Source organism: Cajanus cajan, chromosome 8 (assembly GCF_000230855.2).
Source record: "Cajanus cajan strain Asha chromosome 8, NIPB_CcT2T_4, whole genome shotgun sequence".
Lineage (NCBI taxonomy): Eukaryota > Viridiplantae > Streptophyta > Magnoliopsida > Fabales > Fabaceae > Cajanus > Cajanus cajan.
In genome coordinates, this window is record NC_138524.1 from 8,953,281 (window position 1) to 8,978,275 (window position 24,995).

General features: G+C 31.5%; 1 protein-coding gene across 1 annotated transcript; it reads right to left on the reverse strand.

Moving 5' to 3' along the window:
* Positions 1-1,828: 1,828 nt before the first annotated feature.
* Positions 1,829-12,902, reverse strand: LIG1 (DNA ligase 1). Its single transcript, XM_020359478.3, has 17 exons — positions 12,029-12,902; positions 11,747-11,863; positions 10,715-10,816; positions 10,519-10,638; positions 10,002-10,232; positions 9,826-9,920; positions 9,535-9,622; positions 8,965-9,096; positions 7,653-7,765; positions 7,185-7,286; positions 7,040-7,101; positions 6,861-6,932; positions 6,702-6,775; positions 6,557-6,613; positions 4,588-4,665; positions 2,354-2,431; positions 1,829-2,270 (listed from the first exon to the last, which is right to left on the reverse strand). Exons 1-17 carry the CDS (start codon positions 12,740-12,742, stop codon positions 2,199-2,201), a joined length of 2,307 nt encoding a protein of 768 aa, XP_020215067.1. The 5' UTR covers positions 12,743-12,902; the 3' UTR covers positions 1,829-2,198.
* Between the last annotated feature and the right edge of the window lie 12,093 nt (positions 12,903-24,995).

Sequence of the window (24,995 nt, forward strand, 5' to 3'; positions counted from 1 at the left end):
GGATTTGTCCTTGTCATTTTTCCCCTTTTCACATTCTCCTCTTGTTTTCTGTGAGGTGAAAGGGTCACTGAAATTGTAATGTAACTAGGATACTGTAGTGTAGTGCATTTGTGTGTGTGTGATGGATAAGATCACATCAACAATTAAGAGAATGGGTGTGTAGTCGTTGGGGTTGGGGGAGGGTGTGCCCAACCACCAAGGGTCGGGTTAGGTGGACCCACAAATCAGAATCAGGATCTATTACTGGTGTCATGTATCATTATATTAAGCTTTTTTAGACAACTTATCATTATTCACTTCGAGTCTCTTTTCTAATTCACTAAACCACACCCTCTTTTAGTTTTATCAATCAATCTGTTTACGATTCCATTATGAGCCACAAGAGCAGATAATTTTGACCAATACATCTCTATGTTCCATGAAAGCATGGAAACAAATAAAACATGTCAAATTATGGTAATATAAAGTTGAATCATATTGTACCCCGAAAAATTATGTTACAAAAAACAAACAAAAAAGTTGTCTACAATCGTTAAAGCCAGTAGCTTATCTTCTAATCCATCGTATTCCAGTGCGATTGTTATTTTATTTTATAAAATCCTTTGGGACCAATTTTGAAATTTCCAAGCTCCAAGAGAAGTATTGTCAGCATCACAGTTGATACTAAGTGTAGCCATGTTCTATAACAGTCGCTCAAGGAAAGCCACATGGTTAGTCTTCTTGAAGGCAGACAGGCAGATGCAGAGACAACATAACTTTGCCCAAAAATAGTGCCTGCTTCACGTAATTTCCAAATGTGAACTTTACCCACCAATGCGTACTGTTTCTATTCAGATTTTCTGGCATGTTCCTGTATTCCTCTCTTGCACCAGGTATAGGAAATTGCTTTTTTAATCCAAAAAATTAAAATAGAAACGTTACTTTCATCCAGCTAGCTGTGTATATAAACATTACATCAATGCATCCTTGCCAGTGACGGCAACAAGGAAGTCCTAGAAAACACGCCAAGCCTCTTCTCAACGGTGAACACAGGCTGCGCAAATGACGCCACTCATGCCTTACAAGACAAGAGACATTAAAACTTTGGTCAATAATAAGGCCAAATAAACCAGATTATAACAACTAAGTGGACACAATTTAATATCACAGACAAAGCTTTAATTAAACAAATAAAGCCCAGGCCCATAATCATTCGTCGGCCCAACAAGTAAACCTCTTCTGTAGTCTGTATGTTCAAAGAACAGAATAATTAAACCTACGAAAATTCAAAGATAAGTCATTTCTAGTCTGCAAATAAGAACGAAAATTCAAAGTTTAAACCAATGGCAGAACCTCTTAAAAGGAAGCCACCTAAAAATATCAAAGAAAAGTAAGAAAAGAATAATAGTCTGGGCCAATGGCAGAACCTTAAAAAGAACACTTCGGGTATGCAAATAGAGGAATCCCAAACTGGGATCAGAGTGAAAAGGGTTTATGTAGGCTTATTCCACGGAACGTGGAGGCTCGAAGATGAACACTTGCTTGACCAGCATACTCATAACCCGTTCAAAACATTAGGCAGATCTCACTTAACTATCTCCTTCACGGCAATCATTGAACCCAGTCCTTTTCTCTAACAAGTTTATTGGCGCCCATGACTCCACCATGGAAATAATATTCAATCTTATCTTCCAATTCATGCTCATGGTATTAGAATTAGAATTAGATACTTGAAACGGCGACGTCTATAGTTAGAAAGAAAGTTCAATGCAACATTGCACTAGAGTTTTAAAGCCGAAAGATAATGCTCCATAATACATGTGCCTGCAAAATCATTTGACACGTGGACTGCAACTAATGTTGATCCATTAGCATGTGCAAAATATTAAACTCTATTCCTAGTCAATAGTAGCAGCCTTAACTACAGCATCATTTAAAAGAATAACGCAGAATTCTACACAAGAATAAGTGTACAACGGCCCCTTCTGGAAAACTATCCAATTAACATGGTTTAAGGGCAAATGTCTACTTTTTGGACCCACAATGAGCTTCTACATTGTACATCAAATTTCCAGACATGTTGAATGAGAAGTTATGCTCTCTGACCTATGCCTTGAAGGCAAAGAATTCACACCTACACATCTATTCTCTTGGGATCATCGGCATGAAATTATGAAATTTTATAGTACAGCGTGAAAGAAACGAGGAATTTTTTTCCCTCAATCATCATTTTCACTGTCATCTAGCTTGTTCGTTTGATTGTGTTTTTGAGCATTATACATTTCAGCAACCTGAAAAGTAAGCGAGTAAATTATAACCAAAAAATTCAACTTTGATTTCCCACTGCCATTTTTCAATGAAGATTGTACTTTACCTGCTCAGATGACGTAGCCTGTTCAGGAGCTTTGTCAGGCCGGACTCGGAGTAGTCGTGGAAATCGAAGAGATATGCCCTTTAAAGAAAGATACAAGTGCCACCAAAAAAAGTTAAATGCAGCTATTATTATTATGGATTTGAAATGACTGCAGAGTGTGCAGTTATAAATCTCTCCCTTATAGTTAATAAATTTAAGGGGAGATTGAATTAAACTCTTATAAATGACACATACTTTTGTTAATTGAACACTAATTTTTTAATTTATTTATCCATATCACACACATAACTTTTTATAGTTATATAAGATAATATAATTTGTATAAAAGAATAAATTATTAACATAAGTATCAATAATTAAATGAAACTTTATCTCTTATTCAATTTTAACATAAATTATATCTTAAATATCATACTTGTTATAATTTAAAAAATATATCAATTTCAAGGAAAAATTTCAAATGAATTCAGAAATTATAATATTCAAAATTGAAATGCAACAAAAAAAAATTATAAGAAAAACAGAATATTGTATGTAATTGAAAATCGAAAGATAGTCATTTATATAATTGACAGAATATTTTTTTTTTTACTTTAATTAATGATGTTACTTTAAAGAAAGTAACTTTAAAAAATTTGAAAGATGTGTATTATTTAAATAAACTTTGAAAGAGGCAAGTACAATTTTTCCTAAATTTAACTCGAACACTAATTTATTGTGTAATAAAATAGAATCAACGGATGAGATCTATGCAGTTTCAAAAGTAAACCGTAGAGAATCCCAATCCTATTATTATTATTAGGCTAAAACCCTATTTTGGTTCCTTATAATTTTTTTTGTTTCAATTTAGTCTTTCATTAATTTTTGGTCTCAAATTAGTCCCAAATTAATTAATTGATTTCAATTTAGTCCCAAATTAATTAGTTTCAATGTGGGACTTCCATCCAAATTATTTAAACGGAGTTAACTTTTGGCCACGTGGATGTCACGTAGATGCATACGTGGCATCCACATGGATGAGAAAATTCTTTTTAATACACCTGGACCCGGAACGGCCCGTTCTGAAACCGGAACGGGCCGTTCTGGTTGCAAAATTAAAACACCACCAGTGAAGCAGAACGGGCCGTTCTGCTTTCAAAACGGGCCGTTCTGAAATCAGAACAGGCCGTTCTGGTTTCAGAACGGCCCGTTCCAGAACTGTGAATAAAATATTCTTTACTTAATTGTGTTTTTGATATTATAATTATGCAATTTTGATCTCTAAGGTTTTAATTAAGTAATTTCAATCCTTAAAAGATTATAATTGTGTAATTTTAGTCTCGCAATTTTTAATTGAACAATCTGAGGGACTAAAATTGTTCAATTAAAAATTGAAGGACCAAAATCGCGCAATTACAATTCTTTAAGGACTAAAATTATGCAATTAAAATCTTGGAGATCACAAAACTGCACAATTGTAATACTTGAGGGATAAAAAATGCAATTAAACCAATATTCTTAATTAATTTTATTAAAAAATATAATAATTAATAAGATAAAAGGAATATCACTTTATAATTTTTTGCAACTTATTTAAGATTAAAGAAATAAAATGATAAAAATTAATAAGATAAACATAATAAAATAAAATATAAAAAAAAATATTAATATATTTATTTTATTGGATATAATAACATAATTAAAATATAATTAATAATATATATTTTATAAAATTATTAATATTTTATATATAAAAAAATAAAATAAAACCGGAACGGTTCGTTCTGAAACTGGAACGGGCCGTTCTAGTACATTTTGGGTGTGTTAATTTTGCACTTGGAACGGGGCGTTCCGGATGCAAAATTAACACACCAAAAGTGCACCCAGAACGGTCCGTTCCGGTTTCAGAACGGGCCGTTCTGGGTCCAGGTGTTTTCAAAAAAATTCTCATCCACGTGGATGCCACGTATACATCTACGTGGCGTCCACGTGGCCAAAAGTTAACACCGTTAAAGCAATTTGGACGGAAAGTCCCACGTTGAAACCAATTAAATAATTTAGGACTAAATTGAAACCAATTAATTAGTTTGGGACCAAATTAAGACAAAAAATTAATTAGAGACTAAATTAAAAAAAAAAATTATAAAGAACTAAAATAAGATTTTAGCCTTATTATTATTAGCGATAAAACAATGTTAAGAGGCAAAATAGAGTGAAAATAAAGACAAAACTTCTGACATTTCCCATCCAATTACCTTGTCCGAATCTACTATGCCCACTGCAGCACGGTAAACAGGGCTAATGGTCAGGTCTGCAGCTTTCACCTCCCACACCTGTATGAAACAAGGTAACATAACTTTCGTAAAAAAATTGATACAATCAATGAGCATGGTGCAATTTGAGTAATTCTACATCCTCCAAAAAATACAATGGAAATATCCCCCCAATACAGGATAAAATTTTTATTATATTTAAATTATTGACACATATCATTTTTTAATATACTTCGGATAAATTTTCGGAGGAGGATACATCAGTTTTCGTGCAATTTTATTCGACAAATATGTATTAGGTTGCATTAGATAATTTTCTACAAAAACATTTATAAGAAAATTAATTAACCTCCCTATAAACTAAAATTTACTTATACACAAATTTATATAAATTCTTTTATATTAAATTTTTCCAAAAACTTACTATTAACTTATACATAAATTAATTTTAGTTTATAAAAAAATATGGTATATTTTTCATTATTTTTTTATCCTAAAGTTTTTTTTTTTTCAGAAAGTTTATCCAAACACGTTCATATTAAAAAAAGAAATTGGCAAAATATCATGTTAACTCTAGATCTTTCACCTATTATTCAAAAATTGAATTGCCATAATATGATGGGGGAAAATGGTTAAGAACTTTGTATCATAAGCTTATGATGGGTCACCCATTTTTGGGTATATTGGGCCTGCATATAGGAGAGCAAATAAGGAAGAGTAGTGTTGGAAGCGTGGGAGAAAGGTTTTTAGAAAGGAGTCCATAATAGACTGGACAGGTGGCAAGTGACGAATGGAGAGAGGAAAAAATTCTATTTTTGTACCATTGGATCCTTTTGTTTTTAAATCGACCGTTGATAGATTTATATTTTTTTTCCTTCATTCTTGTTTCAAACTTTACCCTTTCCCTCCACGTTTTCCCACGAGTTTCACCAGCATGACATACCCCTCCGCATTGACGCCAACAACTATCTTGAAGATGTCTACCACCGTAAGCAGAAAGTCACCGCCAACCACCATTGTTTCCATCTCGCCATCCTCTACCCGTCGACGTTGGACCCCGTCATAAAAGCAGCCATGCCGCCAGATTCATCCGTGCCTCCGTAGCTTACACTCTGAAGCCAAACCGAAAGCACTAGCATGGACTCTTTACCTTTTTCCCACAGTCCATGACACGCAGACGTGGAGGAAGCAACCAGCAAATAGGGAGGGAAAAAAGAAAAAGAAAAAACTAGAAAAATCTGAACCGTAAATTTGAAAACAATAAGATCTAATGGTGCAAAAATAATGTCCCACGGTGGTTGACAAGTTCAAGTCTCCCACCCTAGCCCGTACCATTAAGGAATTGGTTAGAAAGAATATTTAGTGAGGCTGAGTGAAGGTGGTTCTTCCTCAGAAAAGGGTTCTATAATCACTATCATTTGCTTGTTTTTTCTGTGGTTCATATCGAAACAGAGGTCTATACCTCTGATCTCATTCTAATTCAGTATCAATATTAATTGAGTTTTACCATTACATTTTGGTCCCAATCAGTTCTATTTTGGTTCCTATCAGCTTACTACACTGTCCCGGGAATTATACAAAATGATCACGATGTTTCCTAGCTGCACCCATTATCTTCCACACTGTAATTAGTAATACATGCCCAAGGACACACCCAATACCCCATTAAACTAGAAGGCAACGTGTAAAAAAAAAAAAACATGACCACTCTCAATCATATTGGGAGACCATTCAGCCATGAACGAGTGGCATCAGACCATCCAAATATTCCCAACAGTATGAAAATTCTCATATCATTCATTGAAGTAATAGGAAATTCAAAACGAAGGCACGGTAATATCAGTAAGAGGTGGTATACCATAACTCATTATTTATTAATGATAGTACCTTAACGAACAGAATTGGAAAAGAAAATAATGAAATTCCCAGGAAAAGTCAACATAATTCTAACCTCAGTGGCTTCAAACCAGACATCAGGATTGATTTTTTCTGCATATCGATAGTATGTCTGAAATCAAAGAACATATTTAAATTAGTATATAAAATATTAAGCAGGACTCGGGAAAGGTTAAGAGTGAAACAAGGGGCAGGGGGACCTTTGGTTTGGGAATCACTTTAGAACGAAGACTAGAAGAACATTCTTCAAGCTTATCTTCAGAGAATCCCGTTCCTATCCACCATAACAACAAGATTAAGGGAAAGAGTCAAATTTAATGGACAAATGAACTCAGCAGTGACTTAATGAAAATACTCACCTATCTTACAGATAGTTTGAAATTCTTCATTTTCTTGGTCATAGCATGCAAGGAGGAAGGCACCATAAACTCCTACAAGACATGCCGCCTTTTCATTTTAGATCACTCCAAGCTAAGGAATTACAATAGCAGTATATATAAAAGATTAGAAAAGATTAAAGAGTGTATTTCATGATCACCTGTACGTTTCCCACGACCATGGAAAGCAGCAATAGGCACCAAATCTAATGAGTCCCCTATACTGCAAATTAGAGCCAATGAGTAAATAGAAATCCATTATGAATAAAAAAAAGGAATTAAGAAATATGAATGTCACATCCTTACTTTTCCAGATAATCTTTCTTCAATTTTAGCCAGTTGAGAGAACGCTTGGCAGGTTCATATGTAGCATCTTCATTTAATGTTTTAACAATTAATCCCTCACAACTACATATCAAGAGACAAGGCCAATGATCAATGACAAAATTTCTAATTCAAATTATTGCAAGAAAACCGAAGTTGGGAACATTTGTGAACGTTAGACAAACAATTAAGAGTGTTTGTTTTGCCTGTTTCCCACTTTCTAAACAAAGCACATTTAACTTAAATCCTTGTCTCATATGTCATTCACATTCGACATGATTGAACAGAAAATCAAACACACTAATTAGTCTACTGTCCTTCAATGCCAATCAAATGCTTTAGTAATGTGATATAAAGTATAATAAATTATTCTGAAATGATGTATAATTTTAACTCAAACAAAGAAATTTCTATTCCAGGAATTTAAATAAACTAGAAGAATCAGTAGACCTTGCATTAACAGCTTTGTCAAGAAATTTCTGTATTTCCTCAACATCATTTGATGTTATTGATGTTGCAAACTGAAGAAATCCAGTTTCTTCCTCAAAAGAGGCATAGAGATGCTGCAGAGAGAAAACCAGATATTCATCAACATATAGTTCTTAATTATGCTAGAGAAAAGAGACGCTCCGCGCCTCTATAGAAGTTACATAATAATAGGTGGTAATTAGATGAGTAGTTCAAGGTTATAGGAGTAATATAGTCCACAGAAATGTGTATACCAAAAATGATATCCCATTTATTATATGTATTGATGTATTGATATAGATGTATATAGATGTATAGATAGAGCCCATAATTAATGGGAGATGACAATTCATAAATAAATACTTGTAAAAAATAACATTTGATGAACAGTTTTAAAAGAGACCAATCAGCCTCCCGACCAAACTGAAAAACTTTAAAAACCTAATCCCTTGAATTCCCCGACCAGGATTTATTGCTTTAGTTATCGGACGGAGCTCAACCTCAACCTTTTCCACTTAACTACACCAACTCAAATGACACAATGAACAGTCAATTACACTCCAACCCACCCAGGTGCTGCCTGTATATTATGCTGGCCCAAAGCCAACAATCTTTGAGCATTTTGCTAAGGTGCTTCAACGAAGCTTGCTTGAAGCAACTCTCCTGTTGGAGTAAGCCGACTTGGCGATGAAAGTTGCATAAAAAAAATTTCAATTCCTTCAGCAAACAACTATTCCTTACTATTAAAAAGCAATATTTTAGACCTAGTTGGGACCACCATGCAACTGTTACATAATCAAGTCAAAAATAAAAAATAAAAAATTATGAGTTTCTTGAAATTCTTTAAAATTTCCTCCATTGAAACAAAATTAGGTATGAGTTTAACAATGACATGGCACAGTGGGAAACACCAATCACACCTTTAGATGTACTAAGCAACTCATGGAAATTGCCCTTACAATCCTCTTTCCAGTTCCAGCCTCATACAATTCAACATTCCAGAAATATAAGTCATTGATAGCACTTTCTCAATCAATTGCCTGTCATTGAATTAAAAGCTACAGCACATTGCAATCTTATAACAACCCACCTAGACCTTACCAAGGCTAGATGCTGACCCAAAACCTAAACTCTGCACATCTTATATTCTGTGGACAGACCTCTTTAAAATTTTATCTTAAAAACTGGATCAGCTATTTTGGTTTCCAACTTACAGCCATCTCTATCAAGGACTTGCCTACTTAATAAATAAAACAACAAAATGAAACTATTGGTGGAGCAAAGATAAAAGTACCTCTCTACGGACTCTAAGATTTTCCTGCAGAAGTTCTTGGCCATTCAGATACAACAGATCAAAAGCAAATACGCAAACATCAACCTTTACATCCTTGATATCTACTTTCTTGCGAGGCCGAGTACTAAGCTTCTGTCAAGATTAATAGATCATGAAGAGAAAAACATGAAAATGTTTTTGAAAGAGTCAAAAGATATTTTAAAGACTTTGGATAATATAAATGCAGGTACCAATAAATGCAATAAGGCAAATGTAATTTCCCATTTTTAAGGGATATAGATAAGCAGATAACTAGCTCTGATACACGTCCTATCTCTTCTATATTAGAGGACTTCCTATATATCAGTAAAAGGAGAAAAAAAATTCTTTTAAAGTCACATGTCTAATCTCAACTCTTCACACAAAATATCGGATGTTGAAAAGTTGCATCACCAAAATAGGTAAGACAACACAAGCAAAATGTACAAAAGGACTTGATTTTGCTCATCTGCCCGTATAAAAGGGTTCCTACTCTCTACACTATCACTAAATGATGTATTGAAACCCATAAAAAACCAGCATTAACATTACCTGGAAAGATTCGATTTGCTGTTTTGCACGATCATATGCAACAATTTCACAATCAAGAACAAATGACGATACAGTTGGTTTCTTTAACCTGTTCACTGACAGCAAATATCAGAAACTATGAAAATGAAATTTGTACTGGGAAGCAACGGGTGTACTATCTCAAACCGTCACCAGTCATTAAGAGTGTTTGTTTCACTAAATGCAGCTTCATGTTGTTAAGGAAATGCACTTAACCACCAACAAGACTGATCCAGACCCAAAAATATAATATTCCTAATACAGTTTGTGTACCTTGAAACTGCAGCAACAACGTCAGGATACTTGTCAGTGTTCCGTTCTTGGTGTCTACTGTAAACCTCAACTGAGCCATTCTCCACATAATGTATCTGTCTCAACACAGATAACGTTATTGCACATTAAGTACTGTAAGGGCTATGTTTCTGAGGGAAAATTTGACTAAGCATCACCTGGGCACGCTCTCCATCATATTTGTATTCACAGGTAAACTCCACATCCTGGAATTTATTTAGAACTTCTGATACACCCTTTGTTGCCTTGGACAGCATAGGTTCAATTGGAACACCTGGAGTAAATTTACATGTCTTTGGAAGCATCCATAGACCCTCTGTAAGCAGTGCAGATACTATTTTGTCATAGTCAGGAAGAACAGAATAGACTTGTTTAATAATATTTGAAGCCTGATGCAAAATGAAAACAGAAATTAGAAAAATATAATAGGAAAGGAAATATGATGAATTACTAAAGCCTTAAGGTTCCTAAAATTCATAATAGGGGAAAGGTTGGTATCATCACCAGAAATCACCTATCCCCACTTCAGCAGCAGCACCCCCCATCCCCAATGTTCAGTGCTGATGCACTTCAAATGTTTAAAACCCAATGCATATATTGATATTCACCTTGGCCTCCTCATGAGACTTGACCATTTAAACTAACATATTTCCCACTTCAATCAGATTAGCTTACCTCTTCTAAAGGAGACTTAATTTCAGGAGGGGGTTTAGAATGTTCTTCAGTGTTGTATGCTGCAGCTTGGCCTAATGCAGCTAAGAGAGTTTTCTCAGAATAGCCAATTCGCAACTTTGCCTAGAGACCAAGAACAGATTAACATGGAGAAGTAAGCCCGCCAAACATTATAGTAAAAATTACAAACAATTTCAACCTGTAGCAGTCGGATTAGATATTGAGGTTCACAGTCAGTAGCAGCAACAAGAAGTGCCCTGATAAGATCTTTTTTCTTCTCTACACTGTCTTTTCCAGATTCCTGCATACATTTAGAAATGAAGACAAAGTGACATTGTTTCAAAACATCCATCTCCATACCAAAACATTGATTCAAATCCCAACACAAATTTCTCTTTCTTTCTCTTACAGGACATAGATTGTGCAAAGCATCCAATATACCCACCACACAGATAACAAGGAATTTAAAAATCAAAAAAAATATAGAACATAACTTTTAGTAAGTCATATCTTTCAGCAAAAGATATATCCCTACCAGACAGGAAAATAAAATAACAAATGAACCTCCATTGCAGGCACTTTATTCTGATACCGTGTGTTAAAACTCCAACAAACATCTAACCATAAAAGAGTATCAACAAAATGAGCTTAAAAATGATTGTCATGCTCCCTAAACTATGTTACATGGGCACCAATAACAAACTCCAAGTTTTCAATATCAGTTTATCTAAAAATTCATATTTGCAAATTCTCTCTTTTTTTTTAACAGTCATTCTTTTCTACCAAACGTATTTACAATAAAACAGGTTGTCCCAAACAAAGGCATGTGGCCATGCTGAGCCTAGTTCCTTCAATCACCCAATATTGTAATGTAACGTAATAAATTCAAATTAATACCCAACTTAGATCAAAATCAACTAGACACTAATATCAACTTATCACCTCGGGTTTTGAAGAAGCTAGATGAGAGAACTTCTAACAAAGTTAAGGTACGTAAGTTGGCTTTAAATTAAGAGAATCTCAGTTCATTTTACCCTCTTATCTTATTTTCTAAGTGTTAATGGAGAATTTCATCCAAACAAAGCCTAAACTTGGCAAGACAAAACTAGACACTAATATTTAAAACAACACACCACAAGCCTGAGGCAAGCGGGAAGTGAAGAAGCAATGCAAATAAGTGAATAGCCCAAATGCATGACATTCAAAATTGACGGTAACATTACATACTCACCTTAGCAATAACGCGAAAAGTATTCAAAACCTTCCTAATAGTCAATGCAACAGGCTTCCTAAACATGCTCTGCGAAGAACGGCTCGCCTTAGCAACCAAGCCCAAATCCCCTTTTTTCTGCCAACATCAAACACCTTTATCATCATCATCATCCAGACAACAATAACTAGCCCAAATCAAATACAATAACAAGCTACATAATTAGTCTTTGATTAGATGGAGCAAAATGAAAAATCACAATAAAAAGAAATGAAGAAAAACAAAGCAACACAACGAATTCACCTCGTACTGAGTCTTGACAGATGCCTCGTTCGTTCCGTAGGCGCTGGCGAGGGCCCTGATGATGGAAGCCTCGCCGACGCCCAATTCGAGGCCGGTGTGCGCCGGAGCGATCTTGTTGGCGGAGAGGTAAATGACGGGAACGAGATCCTCCGGCGTGACGTGCATGACAGTCCTAAGCACGTTGCAGACGATGTCCGTCATGACGATTCTCCCGGACTCGAGGGAAATCATGTCGAATGCCAATGCGAGGAAGAGGAACGGCACGGGTTCGCCGTTCTGCCACCAAGCAACGGAGGCCGGGTCGAAATCCGAGGGTTTCTTCTTCAGCAGCGAAGCTCGCTTCTTGAGCTCCGCGGTGTTATCCTCCGACGAAGAGGGAGATGGTAGGGACAGGCTGAGCAACTTTTTCTTCGGTGCCGGCGCGGGTTCGGAGGAGGCGGGTTCAGGTTTGGGAGGTTTTTCGAGGGGATTGGTGATGCTAGGGTTTTGAGAGGAGGTGGAGTGCGGGGATTTTCTTTTCCTGGGAGAGGAGGAGGGTTGCGCCGGCTGGGATTGAGACTTCTTGGCGGCGGCGCGAGCGCCGGACATGAGAGCGTCGAAGGCGGAGGGGCGCTTGGACATGGCGCGGAAAGGGGCGGAGGAGAGAGAGAAGAGAGAGGAAACCCTAAGAGTTATGGAGGTGTAGAGAGGAGGAGAGAAACGCAATGCAAGCATGAACGAAGGAAATGAGAGAAGAGATAGTAGCAAGTAACAAACAAACAAGTAGGCAGAGAGGGTTTGTTTGGAGAGTGCGAATGCGCGAAACTTGATGCAAATGGCGGGAACACATTACTTTTGGGTCTTTCTCATTCTCACTCTCTTCACTTCACTTCTCGCTCCTCCTCATAAAATAAAGTTAAGCTAATCAAAATAATCTTTATTTATAATATTAAAAAACTAATCATAAATATAATTAATCAGTTATTTAAAAATATTATATAATTAAGGATTAAATATATTTTTGGTTCTTCAAAAATTGTCTCTATTTAATTTAGTTCTTAAAAAAAATCCTTACTTTAAGTAAATTTATATAATACATATTTATATTTTTTTAAAAATATTGATAATTTTTGTTGCTAAAAAATGTCATATAAACATTTAAATCACTATTAGTTTTATTGGCATGAAAAAATTTTAATCTAAAATATTAATTATTTTAGAGTTAAGTTTTAAAATCAAAACTAATTTTACACTTAAATTTTTTTACTATTCCTTCTCATATTAGTCATACATAGCATATTAATGCTCTAACAACTTATGAAATAATAACATCAATATCTCACTCAAACCATGCAATTTATAACATACAATCAAGTATAACATATCAATGTTTATCACCATTTTAATTATATAAGCATAGCATGTCAATGTTTATTATTATCATCCTACATCAAATCACTAGTGCAGAAAAGTCTTTTACGTCAGCTAAATTACGTCGGAATAGGCCAACACCGACGTTATAAAAACGCGGTAGGAGAATGGTAAATAAAGATAGCTAATTTACGTCGGCTTAGTGGGGGTCCGACGTAAATTAGCAATTATACGTCGGAGAAATATAGAAGCCGACGTAGATTTGCTAATTTACGTCGGACCCCTACCAGGCTGACGTAAATAATCCACTTCACTGCACTTAAATGAAGCTTCACACTTACTGGAGGAGATTTGAAGATTTCAAAATTAACCTTCCTTCTCCCGCGCGCTTCACACTTGCTGGAGGAGATTTGAAGATTTCAAAACCTTCCTTCTCTCGCGCGTTGTGTAAATCTCTCTGCCTCCTACTCCTTCGGTTCTTCCATTCATACGGCAAATGGGTGAGGAAGCAAAACTTTCTGTTGACATTGTGATTTCCTAGTAAAACTTTTTTTCTTGCTGATAGTGTTATCCTAAATGTGTATTTTGTATTTCTTATGCCAAGGAATTGACTTTGAATGAATATAAAGAACTCAGTGGCAATGAGTAATGGAAACATTTGCAATAATCATTAAGAATACATAGGAGGGAGATTGATGAAATTTAATCCCAACTATTTTTTATATCTGTTTTCCTTAAATTTAATTTGATTTTGGTTACTTAAGTTTAAATCACTGCTCACATTAAATATTTAACATATGTGTGAATATTCAAACTTTTAGTTTACAAGTAACAATTAGTGTAATAAAAATCAAGATCTACTTCACAAGTTCCTGAGGATCGACAACCTTTTTACTATACTATAGAGACTTGGGTGTGTTTGCTCGGAGAACCAACAACAATCATAATTCACACTAAGTAAGTCAAGTTAGAGATTCCCCCTGAAACGGTCACACTCGCTTGCTTTAAGTGACCTCATTGGCACTCTAAGCGAGCAAACCCATAAACATGCATGAGCCTCGAAACACACTTCATCGCTTTGAAGAAAATAACTTGCAATTCAAAAATCTCACACCTTGTTTCAAATTTCAACATGCAACCAATAACAATTACCTTCCCTGTTCATTTTACTAAAAACATCACATAATAACCCATGTGTAACCATTCAATAGCATCAAGATCATGGATTTCATCCATCCTTCACCACAAACACCAAAAACATCAAGTTCTTCAAACTTCTCAACACCCAATCCAATTCAATCATAGTAACAAGCATTTAACAGAATTCAAGCACGTGTAACACCAACAATTCTTCTAACAACAAGCTCTAACTTCCCTTACCTTAATTCCACACCAAAAGAAAAGAGGGATAATGAAGAACTAGTTCTGAACTTTTGAACTCGAGGAGCTTCGCATGACATTGCCTCAAATTCCCAGCTTAAAACTTAAAATCCACAATCCACCACAAGAATCACACACTAGAAATGTCTAAAAAGAAGAAACTTCAGGATCTGAAGCTTATCTCTCTACAATTCTCTTTAAGGTTATGAAGGATATGGGCTTTTGAAGCTTAAACATAAACAAAAACTTTATATACCTTACTTTCTTAGGGTTAGTTGAATCTCAAGCTAGAGACCCTCAAAACACCATGAACACTCAACCCTAATAAAAAGTATAGTGTTACAATTTCATTTAGAGTGGAACTCATGCACGTAATTAAACTTCATTTAGTGGACTGGGAAACTATCACTAAATTACATGAATACTTATATACTGGGGAAGTTGATGTGGGACATGATTCATAATGCATATAAGCTTTGGGTATATAGTTGTTGATGGCTAAATATCCCGATCAGGATGTGCAATGTGGTTTGGAGCATGATGGATCTTACTTTCTATGTTCTCTAAGGCAAATGTATTCTCACCTAAAGGAGGGTTTTGGATTACACTAGGGAAATGGGGAGTCTAGTTATGGTTTGATCCTTGGTTTCAAAGATTTTTCATTGCACGTGAAGTACCAAACCCATGATGCTCATGTTAGGGTGTAAGATGCACTAGTACAATAAGGGTAATTTACGTCGGTTATTTTAAGTTTTTTACGTCATAAAAAGGTTCAACGTAAATGCGGGATACGTAAATTTACGTCGGCTGTAATATCCGATGTAAATTTACATCGGACATTCACAAGAGCCGACGTAAAAAAGTTGGAAACAAAAAAAAACATAACACGTGGAAGCAGAACGGGCCGTTCTCCAAGTAGAACGGTCCGTTCTGATTGGAGAACGCCCCGTTCTTCTTGGAGAACGACCCGTTCTGTTTGGAGAACGGGCCGTTCTGCTTGCAGATCCACCCAACGTGAAGCATTTTCTACCTGTATTAACTAATATATTAACAAACAATGATTTACCCAAACGCGAAAAAGAAGATAATATTAACTAATATATTAATAGATCATTACATACATTTATTTTCAACATATTAGCCAATATATTAAGAAAGGATTTTCCAAACTAACCTCAAACGCGAGCCCAATGCAATCGGTCAAAAACTCAAGAACCACTCAAACGCGCAAGCATACACTCAGATGCAATACACTCAAACGAAATCTTAACTCAGAAAACTCGAATGACACATACACTCAAAGCTCTCTTTTTTAAATATTGACGCGCGCGCGAATATAATTTAAAATTTGTAGATATTTTACATCAGACCTTGTAAGGACTGACGTAAAAAAGTTGGATTTAATTACAAAAATGACACCACATTTTTTTAACGTCGAATTTGTCCGACGAGAATACAGTGACGTAAATTACCCTTTTTCTGCTAGTAAATTAACTTGTTACTCCATTGTCGATTGAAACAACCAATGAACTTCAATAGTAGTCTGCTTGGTTGCATCCTAGGCTTGTGATGTCCTTGTGTGGAGTGGAAGTATTCCTAAATTACATTTGGCTGCTTTCGCTTATCATTGGTTATCTTTTGATGGCGATGGTTCTCTTTTAGTTTCTTGGAAATGTATTTGGTAACTGCCTTTGGGTGAAAATATCAAATTTTTTATCTGATAGCTTTGTAAGCATGCCTTGACAACCTATGAAATTCTTCACCTGAGACATATATGGGTGGGGGTTCTTTATGATGACAACAGAGTCATGAGAATAAGAATACGTTGCACCTCTTATTTCGTTGTGGTTGTACCTTGTTAGTGTGGAGGATGTTGGGCTTGAATAATATGGAGCTTTTGCATCAGTAGGCTAGCTAGGACAAGTGGTTGTGGAATGTTTTGATAAATGGGGTATTTTGCCTCTTATTATTTTGTGGTTGTAATGGAAGTATCGCAACCTGCATATCTTTAAGCAACAATATATGGTTCCTTAGAGGATTGTCTAGTACGTCTACTTGTTGTTGGAAGTCAGTTACCGAGCTTACGAGGGAGGGAACTTTTCCCACCAACATATGAGTGAGGCTTGGGTTCATTGTGTGCATGCAACCGATGGGTAGGTTACCTTGCATGTGGATGACATTTGTCTGGGGCAACTTGCCCCTGCTAATTAATTTTGGTGGGTTGCTTTGTGATTCAACTAGTACATGACTTAAGGGATTTTATAGTGATATTGGTATATCGATCGAACAACACCAAGGCAGATTTAGCTGGTTTATTGTTTGGGTTGCAGCTTGCTTGGCGGCATATATAGTTATAAGGATGTTTTGTGTTTCTCAGTTTCTTCTTACGCTATCTTGTTGGTGTAATCATCTGGTGATCATAGACATTGTTTAAGTGTTTTTGTTCGACATATCCAAGAGTTGTTATGTGGAGATTGATAGGTTTAGTTGCAACACATGTTACAGGAGGACAACTAATGTGCTGATTTTTTAGTTAGGTTGAGACCAAACTCTTATTTTGCATATTTGGAGTTAGTCCCACCACCACTCGCTTTAAAATTGCCCCTTTAAGTTAATGTCATGGGATTGCAATTTTTGCAGTTGTAGTTTTTATTTTATTGCTTGTTTATTATCATTTAAAAAAAAGAAGAAGACATAACTTAATATTTTAAATTAAAAAGTTTTATGTCAATAAAATTAATGATGATTTGGATGTTAATGTTACATATTTTAACATTCAAAGTTAATCGAGTTTAAAAAATGATTAAAAACATGTATTATATAAATATAAAAAGACTAAAATTAAGAAAATATTCTTTAAGGATCTAAAACCAAATAAAGTCTTGAAAGATCAAAAAATAATTCACTTTAAAATTAATTATTTAAAAATATTATAAAATTAATCATATTTTGTATAATAATAAATAGTCATTAACTATAATATTTTTTAAAAATCAGTTTTTTTAGTATAACGGTTTAGTTTTTTTTTACACCTATCAACGGTTTTAATTTTTATAAACTCGATTATATATCAAAATCGGTTATTTAAGCGATAATAATCAAAACTAATTTGAGTTTAAAAAAATAAATTTTTATAATAATGTATGTGATAAAATTTTATTTAAGGTATATAAGATTTATAATAAATAAATATTTTCTTATATTCATACCATAATTGAAAATTAAAAAATTATTAGTTTTGTATTACGATAGAGAGTTGTTTTTAAATATTGATAATTTATATAAAATTTTAAAATTTAATTTAGAAATAAAAACAAAAAAAGATAAATTAAAAAATCAACCCCTCAACCCCCTATATATTAAACATAATCTTCTATCTTCCATATGAGTATTTTTAAGGATTTTTCTTCGAGTAGAGAATTTGTAATTTATAATTTTTTTTATCTAATTTAATTTTTATTTATCATAATTATTTATAAATTAAATATTAACAATTTAAAATAAATTATCAATAAATAAAAATATTTTTTCCTTACAATATAAATCATTTACACACAGATATTTAAGTAGATCTCATTTTAAATTCATAAAAAAATAAAAATTAATCACTCTTTTAAAATTTCTTGATCTAAACACATTATTAGCAAGGAAAGACTAGTAACATATTAGGGTAACGATAGTTTTTGTTTTTTTTAATGCATTAGTTAAAGTTTATAGATAACAAAAATCTCATAAAACTTCACAATATTACTCACTATATGTTAGTTAAATATTTTTCATAATTTTCATTTCAATTAATTCTTTAAAAAATAACTTTACACTAAAATATTATATGCTTACTAAAAAAAGAAATGGGACTCATATGGGAGGGGTGGTCACGGCCCTTGCTTGCCACCGTTTGTATTTGTCCTGGTTGTTAGTGCTTTTTAATGTATTTATACTTATATATTAAAAAAACATTCCTTATTTTTGTGTCAACATTATTTTAACAATTTTAATCTTTTAAAAAATTGTAGAATAATAATTAAAAAAATCTGAAAGGTTTTTTAATATATAAATTTTTATTTGAATATCTTGATAACCATCTACTACTTCTACTAATATATATGTTTTTAAAGAAAATCACGGAATATTTTTTATCCACTAACCTTTATTAATCTTATTCTTAACAACTCCGCTCTAAAAAAATGTGGATATGTTACTCATATAACTCTAGTCATTCTCCCTAAAAAAAAAAAAAAAAAAACTCTAGTCATGCAAACTTAATTGACAATAATACTCTTTTCACAAAATTATGTTTATTTATCTCAGATAATTACATGTTGTAATTTGCATCAAGAAGATGATAAGTGAATAAATGATTGAATTTGTTATTGAGGAAGTTGTTAATTAAACTAAAAAAAACCACACTTTTATACAAATCATTTAAAGAATATAGGAACTACTAGTTCAAAAATACAAGTAGGATATATTCACATTTTCCTAATCTAATGTATATCATAACAAACATTAGAGAATGTGTATCAATCAAATAAATTATAAATCATTTATCGAGTGTAATGCCTATATCAATAAATACTCTTTTCTACTTATCATTTAGTACATAGAATCAGCTGACAGAAAATGATTTAGATATGCAGTAAATACTCATAATTGGTGATCGATTTTGCTTCAGAACAAAATTACTACTCATCATGAATAATACACGTGGCCCATACTTCTATAGACCTTCCTTAGAGCCCTAGCTACCCCTATTGAGCTTCTTTAATTTACTCATGCATACATTGGAGTGAACCTACCTACCCCAGGAAGATGACAGCTAGGTGAAGCAGCAAAATCATTAGTGGGAAATAAGGTATCACATGCATTTTCATCTCATTAGGTCGTTCATCACCATGACATTCATTTTCTTAGCATTTAACAATTTATTTAAGGGACCTCAACCGAATAGATGCACGATTTTAAGACTCTGTGTGGGTTGGAGAACTAAACTTTCGGGGTGCCTTGAATACTTCTTTCATTTTGCACCATTATCGTGTGTTTGAAAACGTTATAAAAACATGCGACCACATGTGGGTGAGGAAATAAAAGCAAATTGTCACCGGGAAAAAATTGCGTGCATTTTAATTCTTATGTTTATTTTGTTAAAATATTTTAATTAAATTCTTATCTTTCATTTGATTTGTGTTCCTGTGTTAGGAAACACACTTCAATTATCCTGGTAGCGGGTCGGATCTTGAGTCTCGGTCTTCTCGTTCCTATCCGGGTAGTCCGATGTGAACGGGGGGTGCCTGCAAAGACACTCCGACGCTCAAGTAAGTGCTCGGCGTAATAAATGCGGTAGTTGAAAATTGGTTACGTACCTCGTTGGGACTCTATTTATAAGACTTCTTATTGGGTCGTGATTAGGGACTGGGCCCCGGGAAATTAGGGGACTAATCCAATGCATTACGTTAATTAAGCTCTTTAAAATCATCTTGGAGCCGGCACATGGTTTTGGCCGAGCATACCGATCTACTCCGTTCGATTCTCGGGTGGTCGGTATGTTAGGGTATTCGGCCAAGTGTTTGAGGGTATTCGGCCCAAGTGTTCGAGGGGTCGGGTGTTCGGCCCAAGTGTTCGAGGGGTCGGGTGTTCGGCCCGAGTATTCGAGGGGTCGGGTATTCGGCCAGGTCGGCCCCCATACGGTATAATTTGATTGGTAACTTTTTTCATTTCTCTCTTAGTGCTAAAATTTACTTCATATACACTAAAAAAAAGGTAAAAAAAAAATGTTTACGTGTTTTTGCATGTGGATATTTATGGTTATTACATGTTATTTGGCGCTATTTAAAATTTGAATCGTTCATGTAATTTCCTTTACTATTGTTTCCAAGTTGAAACTTCCATAAAATAATTCCCCTTTTTAAGTGCAGGAGGGAGAAATCATGTTATGGCATTCAAATTAATCATAGTTTATAAACTGTAATAATATATAAATCTTTTCACACATAACTACGCCATACTTCCTAATCATATGTGCCTGTTCCTTTCAAAACATTCACTTCCAAAATCATTAAACTGTAAAAGTAAAGCTACTTTCTCAAGTTTTGGCCAAGTGTTTTCGTTGATGCTAATTGCTTTAAATATTGTCACAATAATGAAAATATTCAAATTTAAAGTAACAATTAATACTTAAATGATTCTTACAGTTATATTTTATAAGCGCACGATCGAACCGCTGTAAAAAATAAATAAAAAAATGCACGATCGAGCATGGGTAACACTACTTATTATATACAATATTTAAATTCACAGTTATCTAAAATTACTAATTTTTAATTAAATTTGAATTTCCTGAAAAAAAAAATTACTAACGATAGAAAACTTAGATATGATATAAAGATCACCAAATAATATCAACTTACCTCAAGTTGTGCATATATCTAGAGGGTAGAAGTATATATTATTGAAGGTAAAAGAGTTTTCAAAAAAAAAAAAAATAGAAAATATGTGGGAATAGGTTGTGAATATTGACTTTGAATTGCGTTATTAATAGATATTTAATTTCTCATATTTCATTGTCTAATTTTTATCTTATATCACTTTCATTGTTAAAAGAAAACTTTTATTCTCATTTTTTCTCTCGTTATTTTCTTACACATATTTTAAGATTTAATAGCTTGTTTTATATGAGAAAATTGAGAAATATTGTACTTTTTTTTTGTGAAGTTGAGTTTTAAGCATGTTTTAGTGTTGCAAGAGATTGATGAATTAAGAATGAGAAGATAAAATTTGTAGTAAAAAAGATATAAAAATAACTTTTTTTTATTATTATTATTTGTGATTTATTGTGTTAAACATGAATTATAATTATTTATTAATGTAAAATAATTAATTTTGTAGAAATGAAGAAAAAAGAATTTGTTAATTTTGATTCAAATGTGTTGATATATTTCACTAGAAAAAATGAGCCTTTTTGTGCTAGAACAAATAGATATCATTAGTGTCGGAATGCTTAATTTATTTATAGAAAAATTGCATATGGCTAAAAAGATTTGAGGTATTTTTAATCACTTTCATATTTATTTATTTTTTGTTATTGTTTTTCTATATTTTATTTTTCTCCTCATTTAAATCGTATTTTTTTAATTTGATTTTTTTTAATATTTACTTATTGACAAAATTAAATAAAGATTGGTTTTTTTAGTAACTAAAATTCAATCATTTTTGTATAAAATTATAATTTCAATAATTATTGAAATTATTAATATTAATAAGTATGAAAAATTATATAATATCATTACAATTAGTATTAAATAACTAATAATTCGAAGTCATAATTAATTAGTAATTGCATATAATAATTAATATATTAAACAACATTCAAGATATTGAATTTGTTTAAAAAATCAATTATAAAAATTGCAAATTTTGCATAATTATTATTAATTTTAAGAAGAAAAAAATATTTTTTTTATTAATGTGTGAATATTTTATATTTTATTTCATATTTAATAAATATTTGATTTATATTTTAATAAATATTGGCATTTTATGCGATTAACGTTACATTAAATTAATTTAAATATGTATATTTTTTTATTAAAAATATAGAAACTAATATTCAAACATAATTAATTTATGTTAAGTTATTTTTTCTCCAATATTAATGTTATCTTTTTTCGGTTCGTCAACTTCTACGTACAAAACATAAATACTTATTCTCACAATTATAATTTGTTTTAAATCTCATTAAAAGATATATTAATATTATTTATTTTAAATTTGAAATATAAATTATAATTAATAGACACTCCAATAATAATTTAAGAGTATATAAGATAAATTAAAAAAATCATTTGTAATAATAAAATATGAGAATAATCAAATTATTCTATTTTATCGTCTTTTTATTTAATGGAGTTTGAACTTGTGGTATAATAAACATAAATATTTAAAATTTTAATATCAAATTAATCTTTTTCTTAGTGAAAAATAATATATTAAAAAATATTTATTTATGAAATATAATTTTATGATTTAATAATTTTTTTCATCAATTATATTTAAGTTTTTATATTTATATTGTAATCAATAATTAATGTAATACATTAATTTATATTATTATTAATGATTATGCTAAATATTTATAATTTTTAAAAATATATATGCATCATTTATTTTATATATAATATATAATATAAATAAAGTAAATACAATAATTTTCAAATTTTAAATATATCCTTCCTATATTGTATTGATCACTATATTAATAAATGTATAATTTAACTTTTACAATAACATATATATGTATTTTTTTTTGTCTATTAAATATTCTTAAGCAATTAAATATTTCATATCTAAAATTATTTAATAAATTGAAATACATTAAATTTGAGTAAAAAAAAATGAAATGCTAAGATATTCATCGCAAATACTACACTATATAACGTCCAATTTACATGTATATAACGTCCAATTTAACTGGATATATATATATATATATATTTTTTTTTTCCATATAATTATTTATTTTTAAATTGTTATCAATTTATTAGTATTATTATTTTTTAATAAGCTTACCTAGACATCAAAATGATATTTTTTATTATTACGGATGACATGTCAAACAATGAAGAATAAAACTAAGATTTCGTGTTACAATCTAAGAATTAACAAATATTGACAAAATATATATATGAATAATTTTTTATGTGATTTCATAATACAATCTTTATTATCAAAGATTCAGTGTAAAGATATTATTATTATTATTATTATTATTATTAACATATATTAGTTATAATTGAATAAAAAAAATTAAACTCATTATAATATACATTAATTTGTACATGTTATATAATTAACTTTTTCTATAATTATAAAATAGAGATAATAATTTTAAAATATAAAAAACACTTTAAAACATAAAACTAATTTATTTTTTAATATATTTATTATTATACAAAATATTATTTAAATCAAATACTCGTATATCGTAAGTATATACATACTAGTTATACACAGATTATTAATATAAACCACTCACCAATCAAAATAATTATTATTTTCATGCAACTCATGTCATTATATAATCTTTTAGTTAGAGACATTATTAACACCAGTCTTTTAAACAGTTAGAGTGTGTTTGGATGAAAAATTTAAATGGAGTAATTCATTTATTTAAAGAATTTCAAATTTTTTGAGGTGAAATACTTTGTTTGGATGAAAAATTTACGAAGAATTTGAAATCCAAGCATTTGTGAAATTTTTTGAAATAGTAGAATTTCAAATTCTCCCAAAAAAATAAGAATTTGAAATTCCTCATATTTTTTTTCCTTATTTCACTTATATATTTTATCTTATCGCTTCATATTTTTAATTATTGAATATTGAAAAATACTTTTAAAAATTATTAAATATTATCTAATATTAATTTTTAAAATTATGAAATATTTAAAAATTAGTTAATATTTATTTTTATTAAATTTTATTTAAAGATCTCAACATATAAATATATTTTTAAAATCAATTTTACCATGGTAGAATCAAATTATTATATCCAAATTAACAATTTAAAATTTTAAAAAAATTGAATTGACTTATCCAAACAAAATATTTTAAGAATGATAGACATTAAAATCAAAGTAATTCAAATACCAAGAATTTCAAATTCTTTGAATTTGTAAAATTTCTCATCCAAACACACCATTAACCTATAACAAAAAAGTAGTGTTTGCAAACCAGAGTTCACATACTACGACATAATAGTGGTGGTGACAGTAAATTACTACTTACTTTACAACTCGCAAAATTAATTTATAACTGTTTGATATAAATGAATGATACGAGTTTTTATAGTTTTAAGAAATAATTTAATTTCTATGTACAAAAATAATGAGAAGAGTTCAAATGACACTGATATAACTTTTATTAAGTATTATACTGTTTAATAACTTTATATTAAATGTGAATTTTTTAAATCCAACTGTTAGATTGAAAGTTTATATCACTTTATATGTGTATATCAAATTTTATTAAAATTGAACAACAATTTGAAGATAATCAAAATGTTCATATTTTATTATATTTTGAAAAATATATATTACGTTATTTTTATTTTTTTATTTATATAAAAATGAAGTATTAAATCATGTTAAATTAATATAAAATTTTAAATATATAATCTAAGAGTAAAAAACTTTCAATCTAACGATTGAATTTATAAAATTTATATTTAATATGAAATTATTTA